The sequence below is a fragment of the Oncorhynchus tshawytscha genome, linkage group LG12, assembly GCF_018296145.1.
Source record: "Oncorhynchus tshawytscha isolate Ot180627B linkage group LG12, Otsh_v2.0, whole genome shotgun sequence".
NCBI lineage: Eukaryota > Metazoa > Chordata > Actinopteri > Salmoniformes > Salmonidae > Oncorhynchus > Oncorhynchus tshawytscha.
Window position 1 is genome coordinate 48,808,816 of NC_056440.1, and position 20,005 is coordinate 48,828,820.

General features: G+C 40.8%; 1 protein-coding gene across 1 annotated transcript; it reads right to left on the bottom strand.

Moving 5' to 3' along the window:
* Window positions 1-1,200: 1,200 nt before the first annotated feature.
* On the bottom strand, window positions 1,201-18,572 carry fhl5 (four and a half LIM domains 5). The gene is made up of 6 exons (XM_024439641.2): window positions 18,441-18,572; window positions 18,104-18,275; window positions 16,501-16,675; window positions 12,867-13,036; window positions 7,236-7,422; window positions 1,201-1,897 (listed from the first exon to the last, which is right to left on the bottom strand). The coding sequence occupies exons 2-6, from the start codon at window positions 18,260-18,262 to the stop codon at window positions 1,746-1,748; spliced, it is 843 nt and encodes a 280-aa protein (XP_024295409.1). The 5' UTR covers window positions 18,263-18,275; window positions 18,441-18,572; the 3' UTR covers window positions 1,201-1,745.
* Window positions 18,573-20,005: the final 1,433 nt, after the last annotated feature.

Sequence of the window (20,005 nt, forward strand, 5' to 3'; positions counted from 1 at the left end):
CTGTATTTGTTGGTGTATGCTGATGCTTTTCTCCATATCTGGAAAGTTATAACACTTGAAACAAAAAATAAAGCAAAAAGTATTTAATCAATGATCTACAACTGAACAAAAACAGTGAAGTGTTAACAGTGTTGTCACACAGACAATTATACAAATTTATCTTGACATTTTAAAATATATTCAGATTAGATTAATATATATATTTTTTAATCCCTTTTTCTCCCCAATTTCGTGGTATCCAACTGTTTTTTAGTAGCTACTTTCTTGTCTCATCGCTACAACTCCGGTACGAGCTCGGTAGAGACTACGGTTGAAAGTCATGCGTCCTCCGATACACAACCCAACCAAGACGCACTGCTTCTTAACACAGCGCGCATCCAACCCGGAAGCCAGCAGCACCAATGTGTCGGAGGAAACACCGTGCACCTGGCAACCTTGGTTAGCACGCACTGCGCCTGGCCCGCCACAGGAGTCGCTGGTGCGCGATGAGACAAGGACATCCCTACCGGCCAAGCCCTCCCTAACCATGCTAGGCCAATTGTGCGTCGCCCCACGGACCTCTTGGTCACGGCCGGTTACAACAGAGCCTGGGCGCGAACCCAGAGTCTCTGATGGCACAGCTGGCGCTGCAGTAGATGAATATCTATTAATATTTATTCTAATTAATTGTCCCCATTTCGATCGTGTGGTTAGTTTCCTTCACTGAGTGTTAGAAACCCTGTAGTTTGACCTCATCATGTGACTCCCATCCAGAGAGGAAGTCTGTCAGCATTTTATACCACTTATTCTCAGCCTAGGAGGACAATGTGTCCAGGAAAACGTAGGTGACTATATTATATACAGTATGAACTGGGGTATGTTTAGTAAGGCGCAACATTCTGAATGTTGTAGAAATGTAACAGGCAAGTGTTACTCCAATATGTAAAGTTTATCTGAAAGGTGCTTCAGCCATTTAAATAAGGTGACATAACTTTATATACATTTCTATGTACGTACAGTGTCTATTTTCCTGCAAGTATAGTGCAATGTACATGCATTTCTATATATGTAGTGTCTATTTTCCTGCAGGTATAGTGCACTGTATGTGACCTGACAATTAGTTACATCCTCTGGATGGCGTTATTGCTACACATTTCTCTGGTTTAAGATGGTCATACCAGAAACAGCCCTCCACATGTTCAGTACAACAGACAAAACACATGTAACCACACTACTTTTATTCATTAAGGCAAAGCGGTGCTATTCATTTAACATCACAGATGCATTCATAAATCAAGGTCTGAATTTAGATTTGAACAAAAAATGAACCACTCAATTTAGATTGTCACCTTATTTAAACTACTATTACTTTGATTTGAATAATGATGAAAACATAAAACATGCAAACAGCAAAGACTAATGTGCAGACAAATTAATTGATGTCAAGTACATCCCTGTCATTTAGATTATCACAAGTGAGATTATTCTGTAAATCATACATTTAACTTGTCATAAGATTCTATTACTACTCTTGAAGGGGGAAGCTACAGGTGTACATCAAAGGCTCCTCTCCTCACAAACGTCACAACACTGAAACAACAATAGAACGATGTAAAGGTCAATATAGTGACTAATCTGCTGAGGTCACTTCCTGCTGGGTAGGGTTTTGGTGTGGTGTTTCAGAATATGTTGTAGTATGGTTTGAGTGTGGTGTGACCTGTGCTGGATTATTAAAAGGTCATAAGGTTGCGATCTCCCCAGTGAGGTCACTTCTCTCTGCCGCAGTCAGTGCACAGGATGTCGTCACGCTGGGTGAGGAAGCCACGGCCCACTAGAGACACGGAGCACTGCATACAGGTGAAACACTCGCTGTGCCACTGGCGCTCCTCAAAGGAGATGTACTTGGCTCCTGCCAGACCTATCACACAAGGATGCAGATATGGGTAGAAGCTCAGTTGCATACTCCTCGCGTCCTCTCCTCGCCTCCTTTAACTTGTCATAAGGCGGCAGGTAGCCTAGTGGTTAGAGCGTTGGGCCAGTAACCGAAAGGTTGCTAGATCGAATCCCTGAGCTGACAAGGTAAAAATCTCTTGTTCTGCCACTAAACAAGGCAATTAACCCACTGTTCCTAGGCTGTCATTGTAAATAAGAATGTGTACTTAACTGATTTACCTACTTAAAAAAAAGGTAAAATAATTAAGGAGGAGAGGATGTGAGGAGTATGCAATTGAGATTCTTCCACAGACACAGATGTTAACACCTAGGGATTGATTTTAACAAAGCAATGGTAAATCTAAGCGCTGGCTGTCGTGCTATCGTTATTTTCACAGCCGTAATTATGAGTGAAATAACTGGCAACGGTGAGAAAGAGCTGGGTTGATGAATAAACAAGGCGTTAATGTGTTCTATGTCTTAATGCGTTTGTCTCAAGTTTTGCAGCTTATTGAACGTCTGTGTTGTCATCAATTCCAAGTCGGCTTTGGGAAGGGAATATTCTCTTCCTAGTCCTTTATGGATTGATAATACAGTTTATTAAATAGCATAGGCTACAGTAACGAGTAATAGCAGCGGTAAAAAAAACTGCCAGTGTTTCCCCAATAGCCTCTATGTTTGGAGTGTTGGCAGTCAACATTGTTGTAATTGCCTACATGTCTTTATCCATCGCACTTCTCCTAAAATATATATTTTTATTGTATGTGTGGGGCACATTCTCAATAAGCAAAATATAGCCTAGGCATACTGTTGATACTGCATTATAGGACCGAATAATTGTAATATGTTTGAAAGAGTGCGACTTTGGTAACCTGGTGAAAGGCGGTCTTTGGAAAGCATGTTCATGTTTTTTGTCATGAATTTTGTTCTGAAGACAGCTCTGCTGAGTGGTCACGAACTGGCACAGCTACAAAGTCATGCAATTTTATTTTAAACCTAACTCTAACCTTAACGCTAATGTTAACCACACTGTTTTCATTCATTTTTACAATATAGCCAATATTGAATTTGCAGCATGCCCATTTAGCGGAAATCGCTCAGTTCTGCCTCAAGAACAAGACTCATCCCAATAAACGCCAACCTGCCTTTGGAGATGGATGCTTGAACAAACAAAATTAAATATGCAGATAGGCATGTGTGTGTGTTTTAGAATGTGCCGTATTGTTTCAATTCAAGGCACTGAATCGAAGGGACCGCAGTTGAGACGGTGAAAAGCTTCAAGTTCCTCGGCATACACATCACTGACAAACTGAAATGGTCTACTCACACAGATAGTGTGGTGAAGGCGCAACATTGCCTGTTCAACCTCAGGAGGCTGAAGAAATTTGGCTTGGCACCTAAAACCCACAAACTTTTACAGATGCACAATCGAGAGCATCCTGTCGGGCTGTATCACCGCTTGGTATGGCAACTGCACCGCCCGCCACAGCAGGGCTCTCCAGATGGTGGTGCAGTCTTCCCAACGCATCACCGGGGGCAAACTACCTGCCTTCTAGGACACCTACAGCACCCAATGTCACATGAAGGCCAAAAAGATCATCAAGGACAACAACCACCCGAGCCACTGCTTCTTCACCCCGCTATCATCCAGAAGGCGAGGTCAGTACAGTTGCATCAAAGCTGGGACCGAGAGACTGAAAAACAGCTTCTATCTCAAGGCCATCAGACTATTAAACAGCTATCACTAGCACATAGAGGCTGCTGCTTATATACATAGACTTGAAATCACTGGCCACTTTAATAAATGGAACAATAGTCACTTTTAAAAATGTTTAAATATTTTGCATTACTCATGTATATACTTTATTATATTATATTCTACTGTATCTTATTCCATTCCACTGACATTGCTCATCCATATACTTTTATATTCTTAATTCAAATCAAACTTTATTTGTCACATGCGCTGAATACAATAAGTGTAGACCTTACTGTGAAATGCTTATTTACAAGCCCCTAACCAACAGCGCAGTTCAGGAAGAGTTAAGAAAATATTTAACCAAATAAACTAAAGTTAAAAAAATACTAGCAAATAAATATACAAAAAATATATATAAAAAAGGTAGTTGTTCTGAATTTGTTAGATTACTTGTTAGATATTACTGTACTGTCAGAACTAGAAGCACAAGCATTTTGCTACACTCACATTAGCATCTGCTAACCATGTGTATGTGACAAATAAAATTTGATTTGTACATCTGCTAAACACATTTGATTTGACAAATTGAGCATTTAAAATGTTTATGGATAGGCTATTTTGCAAGGCAAGGCCACTTATTTCTGTTGATATGGCATTCTAGGAGGACTAAATACTGGAAGAATGTGTCTTTGGTTTTATTATATTTTACCTTTATTTAACTAGGCAAGTCCGTTCATAATGATGGCCTACCAAAAGGCCTCTTGCGGAGACCGGGGCTAAAAAAATAAAAATAGGACAACACACATCATGACAAGGCAGACACCACATCACTACATAAAGATAGACTTAAGACAACACAACATGGATTGCAACACAACATGACAACATGGTAGCAACAACATGGCAGCAGAACAACATGGTAGCAGCACAAAACATGGTACAAACCTCTCTTGTAAAGAATATTTGCTGGTCTGTGGTGTGTAATGAGGAGCAACCAGAAGCTGCGCTTGACACAATAAGTCTGACAGCCCAACTGATTGGCAAACATACTGCAAATTAAGAAATCATGTGACTAAGCTAAATAAAAAGAAACTATACAATGAAACAAAGATCAGTTATTTAAAGAATGATAGTAAAAAGTTTGGGGCACCTTAAATGAAATTTTGGGGAAAAAAGCCAACTCAGCTCCATCATTCATTGAATCAGATGGCTCATTCAACATGAAGCCCACTGATATTGCCAACTACTTTAATTACTTTTTCCAAGGCAAGATAAGCAAACTTAAGGATGACATGCCAGCCACAAACGCTGACACTACACATCCAAATATATTAAGACCAAACTATGAAAGACAATAATTGTACTTTTGAATTCCTTAAAGTCAGTGTGGAAGAGATGAAAACAATATTGTTGTCTGTCAACAATGACAAGCCACCGGGGTCTGACAATCTGGATGCAAAATTACTGAGGATAATAGCAGACGATATTGCCACTCCTATTTGCCACATATTCAATTTAAGCCTACTAGAAAGTGTGTGCCCTCAGGCCTGGAGGGAAGCTAAAGTCATTCCGCTACCGAAGAATAGTAAAGCCCCATTTACTGGCTCAAACAGCCGACCAATCAGCCTGTTACCAACCCTTAGTAAACCTCTGGGGGGAAAATGTGTTTGACCACATACAATGCTTGTCTAACAGAACACTTCTTTAATGGAATCCTCTCAAACATAATCCAGGTAGAATCAGGAATTCCCAGGGTAACTGTTTTAGACCCCTTTATTTTTTTATTTTTACAAGCGGCATGCCACTCACTTTGAGTAATGCCAGAGTGTCTATGTATACGGATGCTACTACAGCAACGGAACACTTAACAAAGAGCTGCGGTCAGTTTCAGAGTGGGTGCAAGGAATAAGTTAGCCCTAAATATTTCTAAAACTAAAAGCATTGTATTTGGGACAAAACATTCACTAAACCCTAAACCTCAACTAAATCTTGTAATAAATCATGTGGAAATTGAGCAAGTTGAGGTGACTAAACTGCTAGGAGTAACCCTAGATTGTAAACTGTCATGGTCAAAACATATTGATACAGTAGTAGCTAAGATGGGGAGAATTTTATCCATAATAAAGCAATGCTCTGCCTTCTTAACAACACTATCAACAAGGCAGGTCCTACAGGCCCTAGTTTTGTCACACCTTGACTCCTGTACAGTCGTATGGTCAGGTGCCACAAAAAAATACTTTTTTGCTGCCCTGTTTTGAGCCAAAATAGAATTTGGCTCAGAACAGGGCAGCACGGCTGGCCCTTGGATGTACACAGAGAGCTAATATTAATAACATGCATGTCACTCTCTCCTGGCTGAAAGTGGAGCAGAGATTGACTTCATCACTACTTGTATTTATGAGAGGTATTGACATGTTGAATGTACCGAGCTCTCGGACACCGATGCATACCCCAAGAGGTCTCTTCACAGTCCCCAAGTCCAGAACAGACTATGGGAGGCGCACAGTGAAAACATAGAGCCATGACTACATGGAACTCTATTCCACATCCATTAACTGATGCAAGTTGGAAAAATATATTTTAAAAATATTTTTAAAAACACATGGAATAACGGGGAGTGTGATGCAACACAAACATAGGCACAGACACATGCATACACACACGAAAACATATGCACTATACATACACATACACTTGGATTTAGTACTGTAGATATGTGATAGTGATGGAGTAGAGGCCTGAGGGCACCCAGTATTTGGTGAAATCTGAATGTATTGTAATGTTTTTTTAAATTTTATAAACTGCCTTAATTTTTCTGGACCCCAGGAAGATTAGTTGCTGCCTTGGGGGATCCATAATAAATATAAAATACAAATACCAACATTATTGTGCATAGACAACAGCACAAAGGGCAAAAAGGTAGTGACAACAATACGTCACGCGAAGCAGCCACAACTGTCTGTAACTGTCCATGACTGAGTCTTGAATGAAGAGATAAAACTGTCCAGTTTGAGTGTTTTTTGCAGCTCGTTTTGCAGCAAAAACCTCATATTTCAAAGCAATCTCAGTAGAACATTTAAAACCCCTTTATTCAAAGGCTACTTGGCAAATGGCCAGGATTAAAAGACGCACCTGTGCAATGCTGCTAAACCAGCCAGGTTAGGCTATGGTTGTTTTTTCATCAAATGAAATGGGGAGGAAACCAATAGTTTGTTCCAAATACCAGATTCACCGGCACAAAAGGCATAGGCTGACTTTCACTCTCAAAATCCATGACATTATCAACTGCGTTACCGCTAAGACCTGCTTTTGTGAGTCTTAAGGGCACATGTGCCTTGCTCAAGGGCACATCCACAGATTTTTCACCTTGTCGGCTCATTGATTCGAACCAGTCAACATTCGGTTACTGGCCCAATGCTCTTAACCGCCTCCTTAGTGCCAGAAGAAAACAGCATACTATGCAGAATAATGCAGAATAATGCAGACACACATACAAGTGCCCACATATGATGTTACAAACACCAACAGGTGATGTGTGATTGCATGGCATAAATAGAGAATATTAATCGAAAAATGTAGCATGAAGGGTGACAAAATGAATGACAATATTCGTAGAGTGACTCACTGGTGATGGGTTTGGTGCAACCCACACACTTCTTGGCATATAGGTTGCTAAAGCAGTCCAGACAGTAGGGGTAGTTCTCTCTGGAGGTGAAGCGCTGTCCTGATAGCTGCTTCTTACAGCCGATGCACAGGAAACACTCACGGTGCCAGGGTTTGTCATTGTAGGTCACCCCACCGGTCGTAATGGCCTTAAGGAGATATACACACATGACACGCCAGCACAGCAGGGGCAGATGACACAAGTCCTAGTTTCAAGTTATGTCACATGCACAAGTAGAGTTAAACAATGAATAATCAATAACAATGTATTACTAGAAAGAAAAAAAGAAAATAATAAAAAATATGAAATACACAAACTAAGTAAGCATACAAAATACAGGAAATATTAAAAAAGTCAGTTCCAATACCAGATTTACATGTGCAGGGATACTGGAGTGATGGAGGTAGATATGTATAAGGGTAAGGTGACTAGGCAACAGGATATAAGACAAACAGAGTAGTATCAGCTTGCTTGTGAGTGGGTGGATGTGTAGCGTCAGTATAAATGTATGTGCATATTATGTGAGTGAGCAAATTATGGAGTGATGGTTTTTGAGTGTGTTGGAGTGACAGTGTGTGCATGAGTGTGTAGGGCCATGTGAGTGTGCATAGAGACAGTGCAAATCCTGAAATAAAAGGTAAATAAAGATACAGGGTAAACTCGGTCTGTGTAGCTATTATGTTAATAATTTCTTAGTCGTACTGCTTGGGGATAGAAGCTGTTCAAAAGCCTGTTTGTGTCAGACTTGACGCACCAATACATCTTGCCATGTGGCAGCAAAGAAAATAGTCTATGGCTTGGGTGGTTGGGGCCTTTGACAATTTTCCAGGCCTTCTTCCTGATATAGATGTCCTGGATGGCAGGGAGCTCGGCCACAGTAATGTACTGGGCTGTCCTCACAACCCTCTGTAGTGCCATGTGATCAAGGGCGGTGCTATTGCCATACCAAGCAGTGATGCAGCCAATCAATATGGTCTCAATGGTACAGCAGTAGAACCTTTTCAGGTTTGAGGGTCCATGGCAAACTTTTTCAAACTCCTGAGCGGGAACAGGCCTTCTTCACGACTGTGTGTGTATGTTTGGACCATTTTAAGTCATTAGTGATTTGGACAGAGGAACTTGAAGCTGTCTACCTGCTCCGCTGACTCCCCCCCCCCTTTTGATGTGGATGGGGCCATGGCCCGTTTCCTGTAGTCCAGAACCTGCTCCATGGTCTTGCTGACATTGAGGGAGAGGTTGTTGCTCCTGCACCACATTGTCAGGTCACTGACCTCCTCCTTGTAGGCTGACTCATCGTCGCCGGTAATCAGGCCTACCACCGCCGTATGATAGTCCTTATTGAACAGGTGAACTTCCATGTGCCCTAATTACAAACTTGAATGGGATCCATAAATAGGAATACAAATATTAACTCCAGGTGTTATGAAACCAATAACTAGCCTACTGATTTTGCTTCACTCATTAGGTCTAAGGGTCTTAGGCCTAGCTATAGTACATGGTCTGTAACCTCATTTGATGTGTGCATTAATGTGAGAAATCAGCGTTTGAGGACAGTGTTGAATGCAAATGTGCCCAGGGAGACCACAACCTTACCTTGGTCCAGGGCCAGCTCTGTCTTGACTCATTTGGGTCGGTGAGCCCAAATGTATGGCTATTTTCAGAAGCTATTGACGGAAACAAATATATACAAAAAGAAAAACTACAAAAAGGCATTCCCAAACTAAAGATTCAAACATAAACAAAAAGCCTCATGGCCAACAACCAAATCAGTAGCATAACAGCTTGCCAGCTGGTGCCAGCACAGCATTTGTACCTGGGTGCTACTGCCCCCTGGGGAAATGGAGTGTGGTAATGGTAGTGAGCTGTAGTGTGCTGTCTAAATGACCTAACCTATTCCATAACACCTTCCCCAACAAGAAAAGAAAAGACCTCACATAGTCACCAATATCTATTTTCCTTCCTAAAATGTTTATTTTCCATAAACTGCCTAAATTGATAAATGCCTAAATTGGAACGCAGTGGCTGTACAGTAACATGCTATACATTACGTCAGAGGTCAGGGTCTCGGCTTCATAGCTCTGTATGGGTTTTTGACTGACAGCTGTTCTGAACTTGAGCACCACGTGCGATAAGAAGTTGCCCTATCCGTCCTGCTAATTGGACAACTTTTTAAAATGTTTTGTTATCTGAGGGAGGGAAAAGCTTTAAATTAAGAGCACTCAATGTATTTTGAAAGAGGAGATGTTGAGGATTATAATAAATATTTCTCTGATGTCATACAAACAAACCAAATACCCTAGGTTGTCTTGAAGAGAATGAGCCTATGTTTGTTGTATTGTGAAGAACATTTATGAAAACTTGTTGAAAAACCAACTGGAAGTGAGTACACTGGTGGATCTGACTTTTCCACCAAACTCAATTCTTCATGCTCCTGATTCTCACAACACACAGCTGCGTCACCCTGCAAAACCTAGACTGCCAGCAAATTCTCACTAACTTTACAACCTGACTGAGAAGACTCTCCTCCCTTCCATAGCTCAGAGAAAAAGGTGTCAGCTAAAGTAACACACAAACAACTTCATGGTCAGCCTGCTGAGGAACCACAACCTACCCTACTTTGGCCAAGAACGTACCCCCTAAATAGACACATAAATCAACCTTGTCCTCAACCTGCATAGGGTACACTACATCACATACTGTATCTCTGCCAAGAAGTTCTCAGTTAGAGACACAAAAGACTCACCTTCCTCTCTAGGGAGAAATATTTCTGGGTAACCACTGTCTAGTTTTACAAAGAATGTTTCCTCCAATTCCCCATACAAATCATCTCTTCCCTGTCGGATTTGCCATCAGCACTCTTCTGAAAATAAGTAACTTCAAACTGGGGATACCTCAAAACTCTCCTTGAGAGACACAGCCCCTTGACACACCTGACTTTTCACTGAGGTTTCACAAACCTGATCGCTTGTGGAAACTAGCTCCACTCTGATCACTGGAGGAAACTGGTTTAGCAACAAGACTGACTGGCAGGTAACACACACTTTCTCCCCTCTATTCACCCCTACTCATCTGCTTTTTCAACAGTGCTACAGTGCAGAGTTCTCCAGACTCCAAACTGGTATATCTAATCCTGTAAAACAGTCAACACAAAATGTTCTGGCCCATGAGTAAAACATCTCATCTGCCCTACAGTAGCTAACAACTACCAGCTGCAAACATTTGACTACCTTCGCGGGCAAGTCCACACCAAACATTTCTGTTGATCAAAAAAGCATAATCTATCTTGATGGATTGAACTGAAACTCGGTTTGGCGCTACTGCAAACCTCACCTAGCAAATAAACAATGAGTCTACCAAACCATACCAGTTTTAAACCACCCAGACTGCTAAGATTAAATCAAATTTTACTTAGCTTACTTACAAGCCCTTAACCAACAATGCAGTTTTAAGAAAATAGAGTTAAGAAAATATTTACTCAATTTACTAAAGTAAAAAAAATAATAATAATAATAACACAATAAAATAACAATATGGTGTGGTGCCAAGTCAATGTGCAGGGGTACAGATTAGTCGAGGTAATTTGTACATGTAGGTAGGGGTGAAGTGACTATGCATAGATAATAAATAGGGAGGGGGTGCAAATAGTCCGGGTGGCCATCTGATTAATTGTTCAGCAGTCTTATGGCTTGGGGTTAGTAGCTTTTAAGAAGCCTTTTGGACCTAGACTTTTTTTAATGTAACCTTTATTTAACTAGGCAAGGCATTTAAGAACAAATTCTTATTTACAATGATGGCCTACACCGGACAAACCCGGATGGTGCTAGACCAATTGTGCGCCGCAATATGGGACTCCCAATCACAGCCGGTTGTGATACAGCCTTGAAGCTCCGGTACCGCTTACCATGTGGTAGCAGAGAGTACAGTCTATGACTTGGGTCTTTGACAATTTCTGGGGCCTTTCTCTGACACTGCATAGTACATAGGTCCTGGATGGCAGGAAGATTCGGCCCCAGTGATATACTGGGTTGTACACACTACCCTCTGTAGCGCCGAGAAGTTGCCATACCAGGCGATGATGCAACCAGTCAGGATGCTCTCGATGGTGCAGCTGTAGAACTTTTTGAGATCTGTGGACCAATGACAAATCTTTTCAGTCTCCTGAGTGGGTGTTGTCGTTCGCGAAGGTGTTGTCATTCACAACTGTCTTCGTGTGTTTGGACCATGATAGTTTGTTGGTGATGTGGACACCAATGAACTTGAAACTCTCGACCCGGTCTACTACAGCCCAGTCGATGTGAATGGGAGCGTGTTCGGCCCTCCTTTTCCTGCAGTCCAAGATCTTCTCCTTTGTCTTGCTCACGTTGAGGGAGAGGTTGTTGTGCTGGCACCACGCTGCCAGGTCTCTGACCTCCTCCCTATAGGCTGTCTCATCGTTGTCGGTGGTCAGGCCTACCGCTGGTGTGTCATCAGCAAATTTAATGATGGTTTTTGAGTCGTGCTTCGCCACGCATGGGTGAACAGGGAGTACAGGAGGGGACTAGGCATGTACCCCTGAGGAGCCCCATGTTTGTTGATTAGCCCAATTGGTTAGGAGCCTGTAAAACAGCAGCCTTCAACTCTGGCGCCATTACTTAATCTGCCCCAATTGAGCACCCAAATGTTAAAATGGAAATATGTAACATTTTTGGCTACATGAAAAAAATCACATAGAAATGTGAGTTAAAGATCTATCATTCTACTTGAAAGCATGTCTAAGAAGCGGTAGATCTATTCTATGTGCACTATTTCTATGTTTCCCGTTCATCAGATTTGTTTTTGCGTCTTTTACATTCGGTTTTGTACACCAGCCTCAGACAGCTGAAACAACAATATTTTTGGACCCGGAAAATATATTTCACAGCAGTTTAGATGGAATAATGATTCTCTATACTATACTATATAATATTGTCACATAATCTGAAATTCAGTGAACTATTAGAGTTTTAGCAACCTGGAAATGGCAGAGCGATTTCTGAATAGTGCAACTTTAAAATGTATCCCGGAAGAGCACCCACATGTTACAAAACCAATAACTAGCCTACTGATTTTGCTGCACTCATTAGGTTTAGGGGCCTTGGTGCTACAGCACCCTGGGGGAATGGAGTGTGGTAGTGGCAGTGAGCTGCAGTGTGCTGTCTAACTAGCTAACCTATTCCATATCACAGGATCCTTCCTATCTAGCCATGATTGGCTGAGATAAAGAAGGGGTTAACCATGCTCATGTGTGGGTCTCTAGCACTGAACAAAATCTTTCAAGGGCATTTTTCTCCTACTTGTCTTCTAAGTGAGATAACACTTTTATTAACTTTTAAAACAGCATAACTTTACCATGCTTACAGTGTATGATATATCATTTTGGAGCTCTCAATCTGAACTAATGGAAAACAAATTGGGTTGAGTCTTGACATACACAACACATACAATTACACATTCTTCTAGAGTGCTGCTTATGTCTACATCCTAAAATATTCTGTCATGGTGTAAATATAAACCTGTAAAAGAACTGTCATTATTTAACATACAGTCTAAACCATGAGACTGCAAGATTCTTACTTTTTTACAGGCACAGCACTGATAGGCAAATTGCTTCTCAAAACAGGACACGCAGAAGTAGCCGTTGTCTTTGGGGATGAAGGACTTGGTTCCTATTGGCTGCTGGCAGCGATGGCACAGGAAGCAGGTCTCATGCCAGCTGTTCCCCTTGTACTCCATTTTGCGGGAACCTAACATAGGCGAAGGACAGCTTAGTCAGCACATGGAAACAAGACACGAAAACCTACTGCACCAGTGAAGGCTCCTCAGAAAAGAAAGGAGATGACCATCCTATTGAAAGAATTTCATGAAATATTATTTTTTAGATCAAAATACATTAAATATATTAACATCACCAAATAACTGATAAAAACACTTGGTTTTCAATTTAGGTCTACAGTAGCCTCAACAACACTCTGTAGGGTAGCACCATGGTGTAGCCGGAGGACAGCTATTTTACATCCTCCTCTGAGTATAACAACTTCAATACAAAACCTAGGAGGCTCATGGTTCTCACCCATAATAACTGACTTACACAGTAATTATGACGACTTCCAGAGAACATCCTCCAACCCATCAAAGCTCTTGCAGCATGAACTGACATACAATAACAGTCAAAAGTTTGGAAAAACTTACACATTCAAGGGTTTTTCTTTATTTTTTGTATTTTCTACATTGTAGAATAATAGTGAAGACATGAACACAATGAAATAAAACATATGGAATCATGTAGTAACCAAAAAAGTGTTAATTAAATCAAAATATATTTGATATTTGATATTCTTCAAAGTAGCCACCCTTTGCCTTGATGACAGCTTTGTACAGTCTTGGCATTCTCTCAACCAGCTTCATGAGGTAGTCACCTGGAATGCATTTCAATTAATGGATGTGCCTTGTTAAAAGTTAATTTGTGATATTTATTTTGTTCTTAATGCGTTTGAGCCAATCAGTTGTGTTGTGACAAGGTAGGGGTGGTATACAGAAGATAGCTCTATTTGGTAAAATAACAAGTCCATATTATGGCAAGAACAGCTCAAATAAGCAAAACGAATTGATAGACCATCATTAATTTAAGACATGAAGGTCAGTCAATGCGGAGAATTTCAAGAACTTTGAAAGTTTCTGCAAGTGCAGTCGCAAAAACAATCAAGTGCTATGATGAAACCAGCTCTCATGAGGACCGACACAGGAAAGGAAGACCCAGGGTTATCTCAGCTGCAGAGGATAAATTCATTGGAGTTACCAGCCTCAAAAATTGCAGACCAAATAAGTGCTTTACAGAGTTCAAGTAACAGACACATCTCAACATCAACTGTTTCTCAAGAGACTGCGTGAATCAGACCTTCGTGGTTGAAGTACTGCAAAAAAAACGAAAGGACATCAAGTCAAGTCAAGAGACTTGTTTGGGCCAAGAAATATGAGCAATGGACATTAGACCGGTGGAAATCTGTCCTTTGGTCTATGAGTCCAAATTTGAGATTTTTGTTTTTTTCAACAGGACAGTGACCCAACACACCCAACACACCAACACACAGGCTATGTGAGGAATATTTGACCAAGAAGGAGAGTGATGGAGGGCTGCATCAGATGACCTGGCCTGCACAATCACCCGACCTCAACCCAATTGAGATGACTTGGGATGAGTTGGACTGCAGAGAGAAGGAAAAGCAGCCAACAAGCGCTCAGCATATGTGGGAACTCTTTCAGGACTGTTAAAAAAGGATTCCAGGTGAAGCTGATTGAGAGAATGTCAAGAGTGTGCAAAGCTGTCATAAAGGCAAAGGGTGGCGACTTTGACAAATCTAAAATCTAAAATAGATTTATATTTGTTTAACACTTTTTGGGTTACTACATGATTCCATGTGTGTTATTTCATAGTGTTGATGTCTTCACTATTATTCTACAATGTAGAAAATACTACAAATAAAGAAAAACCCTTGAATGAGTAGCTGTGTCCAAACTTTTGACTCATACTGTATGTTGTCCACTCAATCAAAGCACAGCAATCTGGTAGTGAAAGCTACAGCTAGCTAGCAATGCAATGCGTAAGTAGTTGACTCAAAGAGAAAGAAAGACAATAGTTTAACACTTTTGAACAAATTCATTTCTTAAAAAATTAAGGAGAAGCAGCAGCAGAGAGAGAGAGAGAGAGAGAGAGAGAGAGAGCAACCTATATTTCGTTATATTTTTTTCACTTTCACTTACCTAGCCAGCTAATGCAGCTAGCAATTTAGTCTACTCAAAAACATTTTTGAAGAGAGAGGAATGGTATTTATTTAAGGCTATCCAACAGATTGTGGGGGCTGTTTTGTTAGACTTCAGTGCGGCTTTTGACATTATCGATCAGTCTGCTGGTGGAAAAACATATGTGTTATGGTTTTACACCTCCTGCTATATTGTGGCTAAAGCGTTTACATATCTAACAGAACACAGAGGGTGTTCTTCAAATGAAGCCTCTTCAACATCATTCAGGTAGAATCAGGAATTCCCCAAGGCAGCTGTCTAGGCCACTTACTTTTTTCAATCTTTACTAATGACATGCCACTGGCTTTGTGTAAAGCCAGTGTGTCTATGTATGCTGATGACTCAACACAATCTCAGCAATCTACACACAATACCACAAAATGACAAAGTGAAAACAGGTTTGTACAGACTTTTGCAAATGTATTACGAACAAAGACAGAAATACCTTATTTACATAAGTATTCAGATTCTTTGCTATGATACTCGAAATTGAGCTCAGGTGCAACTTGATTGGAGTCCACCTGTGGTAAATTCATTTGATTGGACATGATTTGGAAAGGCACACACCTGTCTGTAAGGTCCCACAGTTGACAGTGCATGTCAGAGCAAAAACCAAGCCATGAAGTCAAAGGAATTGTCAGTAGAGCGACAAGACAGGATTGTGTCGAAGCACAGATCTGGGGAAGGGTACCAAAAACTTACTGCAGGGATTGATGGTCCCCAAGAACAAAGTTGATTTCATCATTCTTAAATGGAAGAAGTTTGGAACCACCACGACTCTTCCTAGAGCTGGCCGCACGGTCAAACTGGTTAATCAAGGAGGTGACCAAGAACCCGATGGTCACTCTGACAGAGCTCTAGTTCTTCTGTGGAGATGGGAGAACCTTCCCTGTAGCACTCCACCAATTAAGCCTTTATGGTAGTGGCCAGACAGAAGCCACTCCTCAGTAAAAGACACGACAGCCCACTTGGAGTTTGCCAAAAAGGTACCGAAAGACTCTCAGACCATGAGAAATAAGATTATCTGGTCTGATAAAACCAAGATTTAACTCTTTAACTCCTCCAGCGTCACGTCTGGAGGAAACCTGGCACCATCCCTACGGTGAAGCATGGTGGTGGCAGCATTATGCTGTGGAGATGTTTTTCAGCATCAGGGACTGGGATAAATGACAAATGAGGCCATTCTCATAAAAAATAAAATCATCCCTCCTAATCTTCAATGGTACCAACTGCCACTGTACTGCACATGCAGTAGTAGGCCTGCAGAAATAGAACACCTCCACCAATAGGGACTGAGCAGTAGTGGTAGTTACTGACACATCATATCATGCATTTTTCAGGGAAGAACAATGTGAACTAAAATACATATTTTAGAATAATCAATATCATCATCAATGTTGTCCTACAGCACCTGGCATGATGGTTTTCTTGCAGGTGGAGCATTTGGAGGAGTACTCATGGGAGTAACACTCTGTGCAGAGAAGTTGTTCATCCTTAGCTGCAAAGGGCTTTTCTACCAGAGGGCGGCTGCATTTGGCACACTTGAAGCACTGCTCATGCCAGTGGCAATCCTTATAGGACAGATCCTATCAAACAAACATACAGACAGACAGTGTTAACCATGTAATGGATTGATTGGATTGATGGTTATTATTGCCACAGCAATTTAAATGATTTGATTGAAGAATTTGAAAGAATATGATTTATAAATAGTACCTTACTAAGATTACTGTCTTCCTTATCAACTGTCTTACCTCATCATCACAAAAAAATTGGTTGTTGGTATTGTTGGTTTTTGTTGTCATTGGCAAATTTCTGAAGATATTATATATAGCTTAAAAGCATGTTTTTTTAAGCCATTTTGTTCCCATGGAAAGTCATTTTCTTTGAGAACAACAATAATTCATGTCAAAATGTCATGGGATGCAAATTTTTGTTGGTGGTCCATTCTTTGTTTGAAGGTATGTGCACTTAAGACAGTGATGCAGTTCAGTTAATTAGATGTCTATATAGACCTTGGAAATATGTTTTTCACAACTTTGCTGGTTCAAACCATACCTTAGGAAAGGTTTTAAAGCCCCAATGCAATGTTTTAAATTTGTGTGCTTATTTCATGAGCCTCCTTTCGCTATTGAAATGCTCAGTCTGACCGTGTGGCTGTGTTGATAGAAATGTAAATATACATATTTACATACATAGCCCTGATTGGCGGATAGGATCGTCTAGGCTGTAGAGAGCCTACCCCCTTACCCCTTCGAAGTAGGCGGATACATATGCAAATAAAATATGATTGGTTATTGGTCAGAACAATCAGAACAGATTGTGACATGATCTGGGCCAAAAACTCCATCCCAACTGAACAGGCTGAAATTCCAGGTGTTTATTTTTTCTTCAAAAACCACTTACACTCAGTGTTATTTTGACCTCATGGTGTGGAAATATCATTACAAAACCAGAATTTTTTTTACTGGACTGCCACTTTAAACCTAACAATCGTGTACTTCAGTTTTGCTGACGTGCTTATGTACACTGAGTATACCAAACACTAGGAACACCTTCCGAATATTGACTTGCACCCCCCACCTCCCCCATTCATGATAGACATGGGAATCTGTTGAACGTGAAAAACCCAGCAATGTTGCAGTTCTTCACACAAACCGGCGCGCCTAGCACCTACCACCATACACTGTTCAAAGGCACTTAAAAATATTGTCTTGCCCATTCACCCTTTGAATGGCACACATACAATCCATGTTTCAATTGTCTCAAGGCTTTAAAATCCTTCATTTTTATTTATTTAACTAGGCAAGTCAGTTAATCTGTCTCCTGCCCGTCATCTACACTGATTGAAGTGGATTTAGCAAGTGACATCAATAAGGGATCATATCTTTCACCTAGATTCACCTGGTCATCTCATAGAAAGAGCAGGTTTTCCTAATGTTTTCTACACTCAGTGTATCATACTCTATACACATGAAAATATGCATTATATGGGGTCAGTACAGAATTCTTACCTTACAGTTGCACCCAATAGGCAGAGAGCACACTTCACAGCAATTGGAGAACAAGTTCTCATAGCACTTAGTGCAGTACTGAGTATCCTCCTTCATAACATATTTATTTCCCAACAAGGACTCCTTGCAGTAATGGCAGTCAAACCGCTCTGTAGACATGCTTGCTCTTTACCTGCAGGTCAAAGACAAAGAAATTAACAGCAAGAAAATGCCAAAATATTATTTGTATCCTGAGGAAAAACACTTCCTTCCTGCAATCAGGATCCAACCAATGCCCTTCCCCATATATTTCAATGTCGTCTAAATTCTAAGTGATGACTTTTAAAAATATATTTACCTCTGATGATGTTGCTTCCAAGGAGAGACTGAATTGAGGGCTGCAGAGTGAGGACCAGGCGTGGGGATGGAGAAGGGTAAACCAGGATTAAGTGGGCACATCATTGAAAGGCACATCTATAAATACTAGCCCTCTTATTACCAGTAATCTCTGAGGAGAACGTAGTGTTCCACTACACACTTCTGCACCTTTTAAGGGAGTTTGTGCTGAGCATATTGGCATACATTTATGTTGGTTAAAAAGTTGTGGTTATAAATGTGAATATTGTGGATGGGGAACGCATGTTTGTATATGAGACGTTTCATATTAATCTTATGGTTTAATGTTTTTGAAAATGGCGATGAAAACTGATGATAAAAGTAAGCAATACATTCTGACGGAATGTGGTTTATGGCCAATATATCACGGCTAAGGTTCTGTTCTTATGCATGATGCCTGGATACTGCCCTTAGCCGTGTATTGGCCATATACCACAAACCCCCGAGGTGCCTTATTGCTTAATTGAATCCTTAGTTTACATTGACGTTTAAATAAATGTAAAAAATTGGTCACCAACGTAATGTGGAATAAAAATAAATATTTTGTCATACCCATGGTATACGGTCTGATATACCACGGCTGTGAGCAAATCAGCATTCAGGGCTCAAATCACCCAGTTTATAATGGGGTTTATACCACGGCACTGTAGAATACTCGTTTCTGATTGGCTTGAAGGGCATTCTAGAGTGTGCATTATTTTAGCAATAAGGCATGATTGGGTGTGGTATATAGCCAATATAACACAGCTAAGGGCTGTTCTTAAGCACAACGCAACGTGGAGTGCCTGGATACAGCCTTTAGCAGTGGTATATTGGCTATATACCACAAACCCCTGAGGTACCTTATTGCTATTATAAAATGGTTACCAACATAATAAGGTCAGTAAAATGTCATGTTTTGTCATACCAGTGGGTGATTAGGTCTGACATACCACGGCTGTCAGCCAATCAGCATTCAGGGCTCGAACCACCCCTTTATAAACTGGGTGGTTCGAGCCCTGAATAACCATTGGCTGAAAGCAGTGGTATATCAGACCAAATCACCCAGTGCCAGATGTCACTAAAGCTCTTGTGGTTGAATGGAAGCAAGTCCCCGCAGCAATGCTCCAACATCTAGTGGAAAGAAGAGTGGAGGCTTTTAAAGCTGCAAATGGGGTACCAACCCCATATTAATGCCCATGATTTTGGAATGAGAAGTTCGAAGAGTAGTGCCCACATACTTTTGGTCATGTGGTATATCTTTCAAAAAGCATGTTGATGAGTTAATAATGAAAATAGGCTCATTCAATAGGAACATGTCCAGTCTTTCGTTAAAGTGCAGAAACCAAATGATTCAGTCAACATTCATTCCGGTTATTGACTATGGCGATATCATCTATATGAATGCAGCTGTTACTGTATTGAAGCCATTGGACGCAGTTTATCATAGCACATTGCGCTTTATTATGGGCGATAGGCTCAGCACACATCATTTCATTTTGTATCAGAAAGTAGACTGGCCCTCTTTGAAGTCGCATAGATCAATGC

Excerpts from the sequence above, each read along its gene's own strand:
- fhl5 (XM_024439641.2), bottom strand. The coding sequence starts at position 18,262 with ATGTCTACAGAGCGGTTTGACTGCCATTACTGCAAGGAGTCCTTGTTG. Across the intron at positions 16,676-18,103 it reads CTATTGGGTGCAACTGTAAG|GATCTGTCCTATAAGGATTG; the intron begins GTAAGAATTCTG and ends TTTGTTTGATAG. Across the intron at positions 1,898-7,235 it reads TTGCACCAAACCCATCACCA|GTCTGGCAGGAGCCAAGTAC; the intron begins GTGAGTCACTCT and ends CTTGTGTGATAG.